At 53.0% G+C, this 10,249-nt stretch overlaps 1 protein-coding gene across 1 annotated transcript; it reads right to left on the bottom strand.

Annotated features, from left to right (window-relative positions):
• Window positions 1-234: 234 nt before the first annotated feature.
• On the bottom strand, window positions 235-1,765 carry UCRPA7_6382 (putative alcohol dehydrogenase protein; the record flags this gene model as incomplete). Its single annotated transcript, XM_007918920.1, has 7 exons — window positions 235-331; window positions 392-484; window positions 538-566; window positions 616-1,102; window positions 1,320-1,466; window positions 1,546-1,600; window positions 1,675-1,765. 7 exons carry the CDS (start codon window positions 1,763-1,765, stop codon window positions 235-237), a joined length of 999 nt encoding a protein of 332 aa, XP_007917111.1.
• Between the last annotated feature and the right edge of the window lie 8,484 nt (window positions 1,766-10,249).

The raw sequence follows: 10,249 nt of genomic DNA, 5'->3' as shown, positions 1-10,249 counted from the left end.
GAGAGGCCCAAAGAGAGGCAAGAGGATTCTACTTGCTACGGTACATGATGACTCAACAGTTGTCTACTATCTCATGCATGATGGCATCGTGAAGCCCAGGCAGAATTGATTATATGTCAATTCTTGTTGTACACTCGACGCATGTCTAAGATACAGGCAAACTAAGCATGGCATTGCTCAGCCAAGCTGAGGCCTGCTATTGTTCAATGCTCCCGTCTTCGCGATAGCCAACTATCAAGGTGTGAAGATAATTTTCTGCGCCTTCATGCTGTTAAACAAGTCATAGCCCTCGACAGCGGACGACAACGGCATAATCTTGTCGAACATAAAGCTACTTAACGTTAGCCGCGCATGACCCAGAATAGAAGCTGCCATATCAAGGTTTGCTTACCTCAACTTATCCTGATTCCTCGCGAGTACCTCCAAAGCCTCCGGGAAGACTGACCGGACGGGGCATCTTCCGGTCTGGATTCTAAGATTTTTGCTGCGAATATATTAGCTTCGGTCGTCATTGACAACTTATGTTTTGGGATTTACCCATAAGCTTCCGATCCGGAATATGGGATCTGTTGAGGTTAGCTTTGGCCTCTCAAGTGTCTTCGGCTCCGATCCTACCTCAGCATTGTGCACACCGATACTCGAGATCACGCCGAATGGCCGGAGGAGATCGAAAGCCGTTCTCAAGGCGGGACTCAGCCCGACGACCTCGATTACTGCATCAGCACCTCGTCCATCGGACGCTTCCTTCACACGCTTGAGCATTCCTTCTTTGTCAGTCATGAAGTTGAGTGGCTCCGCACCCAACTTCTTGGCAAGCTCAAGGCGGCTGTCAATGCTGTCTACGGCGAACAAGTGCTTGGGCTTGTATTCCAAGGCAGCGATGATTGCACAGAGACCAACTGGACCACATCCAACCACGACAACAGTGGCGCCAGCCTTCTCTTCCGGGCTCAGTTGTCGGAATGCGTTCTTCGCCCCGAAGTAGCCAGTCGGAAAGATATCAGCCATGAGAATCAGCGCTTTGTCATCTATCTCAGGTGGCGCCTTTGTCACCGTCCCATCTGCGTATGGAATCCGCACGAACTCAGCTTGGCCACCATCCCTAGATTACTCTCAGAATCGACGTCTCGTTCCCGCTTGATTAGTTGATATGGCAACTTACAGGCTAGCCGAGCCAAAGAGCTGTCCCTTGGCACAGCGGGATGAATAGCCATTATGGCAGTAGAAACAGTCGCCACTACACAGTTCATCGCAGGTCAGCCTGAACATATGCTGGTACTGCGTGCTTGGCAGTACCAATTGCTCAGTGCTGTACTCACCATGAGGTAGTAAAGGGTGTGACGACCTTGTCGCCCACCTTCACTGTTTTCACCTCATCGCCAGCCTCGACAATGATACCGGTGAACTCATGCCCCATAATAAACCCAGTCTCCGAGACCTGGTGACCCCTGAAGACATGAAGCTCCCTGCTCAAGCTCAATTGTCAGGAGGTCCATTGGTAAGGAAAACCAAGATGGATCTTGGTAGGATTTCACTAGTACATACGAGCCGCACAGGGCGGTGGCCTGGACCTTGACAATGATATCTTGCGCATGCTGTACTACATGCATGTGTCAGCCAGAATGAGGCGAAAAAGCCATGGGGCTTGGCGGCGGGAAGAGCCTCCGGCCTTACACTTTGGGGTCGGCCGGTCCTGGACAGAGACCTTGAACGGCGCATCAAAGACGACGGCCTTCATGGTGCTCGGCAGCTGCGACTGAGACATGGTGGTGCAATATGAGGTACTGATTAATTGAATTATTGAATCAATTTGCGGATTTGCGGGGAAGCAGATGCTATGACATGATGTATGTGAGGCATTGTTACTCCGCGGCACTGTCTGTCTCTCCAAAACACAGCCGTCAAATCAAGCTACAGTGCTGAGTGTAGCCATCCATCATGTTCCGAGGGCTAGAGGAATCCGTAGCGGGGTAAGGACCAACGAAGGCCCTCTCCAAGGTGCGACTTCGGCGGATGAGTGCCGGATTATTCACGGCGATTCACTCTGAGGCAGGTAGGTACAAGCGGGTTCCTCCACTCTTGAATTTAGCATTGAAAGATTTGCTTGGGGCTTCCTCGCCGTTCAATATCTTTTATGAATTCGTTTGCATCAGGCATGAAAAGATATGACGTGAGACAGAAACGGAAAGAGGCCAAGAAGTAGAGGACTAATAACGCTCGCTTCAACCTGTGAGGATGCGCAAAATAGAGGTAGGATTGATGGGAGAGGCACAGAACGACAATGCTGACCGACCACTCAGAAGGGCAGTAGCCTACTGGAGGGGGGGTGGAAGCAGATGAGGTGGTGCAGAAAGCCTACAGGGAGTGGGTGGACGTCCTCATCTTCTGTCCAACCATCATGATGTTAGGTGTGCCCTGGGCTGGCGGCTCAAACCCGCTATTCGCGGCTCCTTAGCGGCTGAGGCTTTAGTGTGCGGATAAAGTGGTCAGAGTCGCACCTGGCGGATCGCCGCGAAACGTCCTCCCTAAGACATTTGACACCAGAATGCACATCGGTGCTCTCAGGCTCAAGCACATGTGCTGCTGGCTGCTGGTCTTGCTTCTGCATGCAGATTGCGGACGGGACCGGCTTGCTCTCCGTCCGTCGTCCTTGTTCGCTGCCGCGCTCTCACCGCTGTCCTTGTAGCATTGGTAGGGCATTTACTCGGGACCGCGCTATTGCCCCATGGACCCAGCTGGCACCGAATCCCAGAGCATCAACGATGGCCAGGAAGGGTCCTGTCGCAGAGGCCCCAAGTGGGTCGGTAATGAGAACGACAAGCAATAAAGTTTCGCTTGTGCTGTGATGATCGTCTCACAGCCCCCCTTATTGTGATGTGTTTCTCCTTGGGACGACCACGAAAAAGCGAATGCGCCGCAGGCATTGCGCAACCATATTTGCCTCCTTTTAATTGCACGGTCAACGCCGAGAGGTCCCGTTGATGCGATGACAATGCAATATAGCAGAGATAGAGAGAGCCACGGAGTACGCGGGCAACAGATGACGCATCCCATCGAGCTCAGCCATGCTGGGGTCTCTGTTTCTGTTTCTTCGGGTTTGCCATGCACCATTCGTCCATCTCGCCAACGTTTCTCCACAGCGGCTAGTAGTACTAGAGCCTCATGGGTTATTACTCTGTACCAACCGAGAGGATCGCCGGTGAGTTACTCGCCCTGTTCCTCGGGGAAGGTTCCGACTGAGACCGACTGGCCTGTTTGACCATGTGAAATCTCCTTAAGGCGCACACAGCCTACTAGAAGGGAAGAATTAAACGAAAAGGACTGACGCCCCCAAAGCTGTTGTGCATAACTCACTCGATCGAGTCTGCTGATAAGAACGTGGCATTCTCCGGCCAAGGCTATTCACCAGCTTGCATAGAACGGTGTGGTGCACTAGAGGCCATCTTAGTCCCTGAAAAGGCATCTGGGGCCTGCCCCCTTGTACCGGTACTTGTGTTCTCACCGGCCGGGGGCATGATTCAGATCTCGTATGAAAGTACCTAGAAAAATGACAAGACAATTGGGCGGGATTGGTTGAGGCTGAAATGCCCGCTAGAGACACAGCCACTCAATATAAACCGCATCCCAACCCCACACCCACACCTATTCGAAATGGGCATGGCGACAACGAAGACCTTGCTTAGCAGAAAGGTCGAGTCTGACGAGACGGGTTAAAGAAAAGGGGGTTGACAAAGGCAGAGTGAGTGGACAAGAGATGAGACACGATCAAGGAGTTAGGGCAACTGGGAAGATCCGCCGTCCTTTGCCATGTGTGAGACTGCAATGCCCATGGACTCGGCCATCTCTGCTTTGTGGTGTACAGCGCCGCCTTAAAAATGATCCCCTCAGAAAAGTTTCTGGTCTACTGAACACCCAATTTGTGGAGGAGCGCCTAGGGAGACTAGTCTTTTCTGCCGTCTTTCTCCTCACGCCCAACTGCCCAGGGTCATGCGACGACCTGTGCGAAAATGGAAAAGCGGCAATTTCTAGAAGAAATCACTCACTTGATGGTTGCTTTCCAAGATGGTGGGAGGGTGGGTAAGTAGGCTTCGAGAGTAAACCCCAATCGCTCTTAGTTCAAAAAGATGGTAGCGGTGCAGAAACAGCAGATCTTTTGCCTGCCCTACGCGGGCTCTGGTTCTCGAATCGAAACGGGCGATGCACCCGCCTACCTTGCCGTGAGAGGGGCGGCAGGGCAAGTGTGGGCAAAATGGGCTCTTTACTTACCCCGAGCGATGGTAGGGCCACGCCAGAGAGCATCTGCCGCGTGTTCGCCAGTTCCAAGTTCCAGCCGGCCAATCCTTAGTGAGGAGAGCCACTGGCGGACGGGCGGACTGAATGATGATCTGGGGGAAAACTCGGCAGCTGTGTAGGTAGGTCCCGTAGCTAGGGAGTAAGGATAGGTAATGTAGGCGTCCATGGGCATGATCGGTCGCCTTACGTGAAGTATTTCATGGGCGGCGCGGCGCTAGAAGTGAGGGAAACGAAACAGATTTATTTTATGCATGCATGCCATATCGACGACATCTTCCTCTGGGAGGAGGACCCGGGAGGAGCAATGAAGGACAGGGCAAAGCAACACACGATGCCCAGGCCTGAATAGACATTCGGTCTAGTAGAACGCAATGTGCAACGTGCATTTCATTCCTCTTGTGGGCAGCGCAGGCATGCTCTCCTGTCTGGGCGTTATCCTTCAAAGTACTGTACTTGGCGAGCCGGACTGGGCCGCAGCGCTGTTTCTCTGCACTAACCTGACCGTTAATCGGCTGCCATTGGGCGGTGTCCATGGACGATGCTGTAGTTTAGCCCTGCCATACCCTGTCTGGCCCATGATAGTGAGTGATGATGAGCATGCAGACTGCACATCTGCTCCTGTCGCCGCCTCCCTGTCCCTTGCCTTGGTGTGCGCGGGAGTGAAATGTTGTCATGCCTGGCGGCCCGCGTTGGATGGACCCCCAACGCTCCTCATATCAGGGTTTCCTCTCATAGGGCAGGGGCCAAGGTAGGTATTGGAGGAAGATGCGAAGGAATTGGTGGAGAGATAGATCGACAGATCCGGAGCTGCGCGTTATCCTCGTTGTGAATTCCCAGCCGCGGGAAGATGCCAGAATATCTATCCACCCAGAGAGAGAGAGAGGGGGGGGCAGGGAGGCCAAGGGGGAAAGAAGCCGTCATGTCTCTGCTGGGCTGTGCCCATGATCTGTTGTAGATATACGAGTGAGACGCCGCCTTTGCCTGCCTACCCGGTGCTTTCCCAGGCAGGCAAGTACAGTACTTGGTGGTTTGACGGGTCAAGATGAGCCTCGAGCGTCGACTTTCATTTCGGGTTGCGTGTTTGTGTGAACCTTCAGTCGCACTCTTCATTCTGATTGAGAGTCGTGGGTGCACCGCAGCAGGAGGATTAGCTACCAAATTCCCACCGGACTTCATCCTACTTCTTCACGCATGTCGGGAAAGCTCGACCCCCGACTTGACAGAAACGGGAAACTGCGACCTCTCTCTCCACAAGCAAGGACGCCGACCCTCGTAGCAATTAGTCCAAGTCGGGAGTTCATTTTTGAAGTGACAAGTCTGAAAGTCAAGTCAAGTCCGAGCAGACAAGGCAAACCTTGTAGATTCTCGACTTAGACGAGACAAGATAGAACAACAACCAACTTGACTCAACTTAACACAAGACAGTCAAACTCAAGACGGGCCTCGGGGAAGAATATCGAGATTCAATTGGAGGCGTCGACACCTCTCGTGCACCTCTTCGGTATGTACTAGACATCGGGCACCTAAGAAGGTGGTAAGGTATCATCTTGCCCGTTCAGTGCAACTGACCAACCATCCGTCGCCGCTTCCTCCTCACATATCTACCTACTTAGTTACCGTACCTACGTGCCTGCCTTATTCCCCATCTGCATGCACACCCGCCGCTTCTCACCATCAAGCATCCTACCATTGGATCTCTCTACCACCTGTCCAGGTATCTGCCTGCTTTTCTACCTTACCACCACCTCACCACCCACCACCCTCCGTCACATTGCCGTGGATTGGATTACCTTTAGTTGCGGTCAACTCGGAAGAGTTCCCCTCTCGCGTCTCTGTTTGCGACATTTTGATATTTGTCCGGGGTCCTGCATCCTGCCCGTGGGCAACCCCTCTGTCGTCCTGATTCTCTACAACAAAATTCAACCGAGCAGCCTCGCTATCTGTCTACCTATCTATCTACCTGGACTAAGCCGCCACGACCGTTATACCTTGCCCTTGATTACAGACCAGCAACGCCTCTATCTCCTGCCACTTGACCTGCCCGGCACCATCTCACAGGGTCGAAACAGCGGTCATCTCCAGTCCTCTGTTCTTCCGTTTACAGTTGCATGCAGCTCACACCCTGTCGATCTCCCTGCTCAGCTACTGCTCTGCTCTGCTCTGCTGGGCTGGCCCGGTCTTACCTCATCCACCAACACCAGGGCCGTGAGTGGTTGTTGCCCGGTGGTCAGGTCTTACCTACCTTACCTTGCGCTTGTGCGGCTTTGAAGGCTCTCCCGCTACCCGTCTTATAAGCGGCTGAGTACGTTCCACAGGAGGCTGCCAATCCCTTCCCTTGCCGTTGTTGCGTTGCGTTGCGCTGCGCTGATTGCTCCGACATATTCCCCACGGATCCTTGGGTACGTGCATTCGACCTGATATCCATTCGACATCCCATCGCCGCACGTACACGCACCCGCTTGAGGCTGGCATATTTGGACAACTGACTTTCTATCTGGGCTGGCTTAGTTCCGTCGACCTTCGCCTTGCCATACCTAAACTTATTCGACACATACCACACCTTAATTCCCGTCCCTGTCCCATTGCACAGGAACTGGGATCCCGGCTCCCGCAGCATCCTTCACAGCCGCCTCACTAATTAACTTACTACCTTTTGATCCCTCGTCCCGATCTTTCCAAGCATCCACCATCCTGTCTGTTCCTGTCTGCCCCAGACAGATAGAGGCACACACACTTGGACAGAACTGGACCCTGCCAGGTTTCTTCACCTTCCGTTACTCGACGCTGCGCTAGACACCTACCTAGTCCGCACCGCACCACGCTAAGCACACCATCCACGTCGCCTCTTGGTCTGCCAGGCTCTTGCAGGGCCATCAGGTAACTCGACATACTGGACGGGTCCCTGTCACATACCACATCATCCTTGCCCGGCCCACCTTGTACGGCAGGCATACCTTACCTTGCCTACCTGACCTGGGTAATACCTCTCGACGCTTGACCGTGGGCCATACCGACAATTCGCCTTCCTCTCCAGGGCTCCATCCCATCCATCTATCTATCCATCCCGTCCGGTCTCCTCCCCTAATAACCACCAAACCACCTCGTTCGTCACCCACATTTGTCGTTGCCCGCTTGGCTACGCTACGGTATTACTACCCACTGTAAACGACTCACTGGGAACGAAGCCGACTCCCCCCTCCGCAACATCCCTCCCCTCTTTTCCCCCCGACTCGTTCGCAATTTACCGCTCCCCCCGCTCCAAGAACGTCACTTAAAACGGCTCGGTCACGCGGCCAGATCTCCCTCTAGGGTCGCCGCTCATTGTCGCCGCACTCCTTCCTTGGGGCTCTGTCCAACCGAACCTCCACCACTAGCCGTCAAAGCACATACATACCGCCCCCTTCACTGCCTCTCCACACGCCCTCCCTCCCATTTCATTCTCTCAACATCTGTTGTTGAATGACTGGCGCGACACCCACTGTCGTGTTGCCCTATTGGCACAACCAAGAGCTCGGCAGATATCTTTGTCGCGACTGCTCGCCCCCGGCAGATTCGCGCATACGAAGGACGAGGCATAGTCGAAGGCCGAGGGAAGAGACAAAGGGCTTACAAGACTTGCTTTCAGTAAAAAGAGGCGCACAGAGGACAAGACACAAGCAGATAGACGGACGGGCAGGACATTCGCGTCTCAGCTTCCGCCATCATAGCCTCCTCTTTTCTCTACCTTGTCCGATGGCGAGCTGAACGGACCATCTTCGTGAGTAAGAGCACCGAGCACAAGCGAAGCTATGAATACGACCGCCGCTCCGAATTTCGCTCACGCTGCTCCCAGCGACTTGTATGATCCTGATGAAGTAATCCCTCGGAATAGTCCACTCTTCGAAGCTACCAACGTGGTTTTACGACCGTCGCCATCCCCGCCGCCGCATATCCCCCCGCCTCAAGTTAGTCCTTCCTTCAGTACCAGTGGCAGGAAAACTAAGCGAGGAAAATTCAAGGTGCGGCCAAGCCAGGGCGATGCCGTCTTAGTTTCCTTCATGGACAGTGGCAGGCGACCGGATATTGCGAGCCTCGCGGGGACACAGGCACTTCCATCTGACACGTCTGAAGAGGCTTCCACTCACGACGGCTCCGACAGCTCTGGCGACGAAGACGAGCTGATGCTAAAGGAATCAAATGCGCAAGCCATTGGACACGAGAAGGAGCAAGCTCTCAGTGCAATTAGGAATATCAATATGTCTAACGATCCGCCGGCGCCCCCTGAGGCCGGGAGCGCGATGGATGCCTTGAAGTCACTGGCAGCGGGTGCTATGAGGAGCCTGATGTTGAAAGATACGAACAGTGAAAGCGATAATGGCCCGACACCCCCGACTGCTGTCGAGTCCGAGACGAGGCCCGAGAATGGACAGAACTTGGAAATATCGCAGATTTCTCTGGTGAGACGAGATGGGCTGGTTCGAGATGGCCGGCCACAGCCTCTTGCTCCGTCACAATCTCCCTACAGCGACTCCTACTCCCCACATCAAGTAGGCTCCATACTTGCAAACAAACACGATCCGAGATCGCCAACCACAAGTCTTACCGAACGTGGTTCATTACCCCCGATTCATATGTCGCCAAGGACAGACTCGAATGGACCAATTCTGCCTTCAATAAGGGATCAACTTGGGGATTTCAGGCAGCTTGAGGTACAGTCGCCAGCCTTCTCGCACCATTCACCTGGGGTCCCACGAATCGTTGGCGGTCATGGGTCACCACCAGTCTCCCCTCAGGATTTTCGCCAACACAATCCAATGTCTCCTGGACAGTCCATTGTCCCTCACAGCCCATATTATCCTGTCAATGGAATATATCAGCAGCGAGTCAGTGTGGAATATAGCAGTAGTAATACGGAAACCCCAAGCACCGATCATTCTGGGTCTACGCCTGCAACACAGACGTCCGTCGCTGATAGGATGAGTATTGATGGCGCTGCATTTAACAATCCCGAGGGAATAGGAGCGTTCATATGCAAATTCCCAGGGTGCAAGGCTCCACCTTTCCAGACACAATATCTATTAAATTCGCATGCAAATGTACATTCTTCTGCAAGGCCTCATTACTGCCCGGTAAAAGGCTGTCCGCGAAGTGAGGGCGGCAAAGGTTTCAAGCGGAAGAATGAAATGATACGACATGGTCTTGTTCATGACTCGCCTGGTTATGTCTGCCCCTTCTGTCCAGATCGGGAACACAAATATCCCAGACCAGACAATCTACAAAGGTGAGATACAATTCTTCCATCTTTTTATTCGATGGCTTGCATGTTGCTTTAGATTCAAAAATATAGAATTCTGCGCTAATAGCTCTCCAGACATGTCCGAGTACACCATGTCGACAAAGATAAAGACGATCCCCTTTTACGGGATGTCCTTGCGCAACGTCCAGATGGACCTAGTCGCGGGCGAAGGAGAAGAGGTGTTGCAAACTGATGACTCTATCCTCATCCCCATTCGCTTTACTCTTTTCTTTGCATATATAATCATCTTAAGCGATACCCACTTGGAGGCTGTTCTGGAGCCGCTCCTTTCCATGGTCAGCATATTTTCGCTCGCTGTACATAGTTTTGACATGTGCTGGCAGGAATATTTGGAGGGGCTACACTTGTTCTAAAACTTTGGGAAGTTGCTCTCTGTGAGGCGCATTTTCTCCTGGTTTTGAACTACGGCGTTGATCACATCGGCTTCATCCACACAACGGCGCGAGAGGGAGGGGAGGGCCACTTCTCGAGGTTGGGCGTTTCTGGCGCAAAGCAACAAACATATTCCCCGGTGGTGGTGTCCAGCTGCTCGAGTACGCACATCCATCTTGCGTTCGTATTTTGTTCACCTCGAGAACAATGTCAGAGGTTTTTTTTATTGCTTCTAATCTTTTTGTCGGAGGATATACGGGTTTTATTTTTACCTTGCTGGTTGCTGGG

The sequence above is a fragment of the Phaeoacremonium minimum genome (assembly GCF_000392275.1).
Source record: "Phaeoacremonium minimum UCRPA7 unplaced genomic scaffold PA7_03_scaffold_468, whole genome shotgun sequence".
Lineage (NCBI taxonomy): Eukaryota > Fungi > Ascomycota > Sordariomycetes > Togniniales > Togniniaceae > Phaeoacremonium > Phaeoacremonium minimum.
Note: the sequence above shows the minus strand (reverse complement) of the source record. Positions and strands in the feature narration are given on the sequence as shown.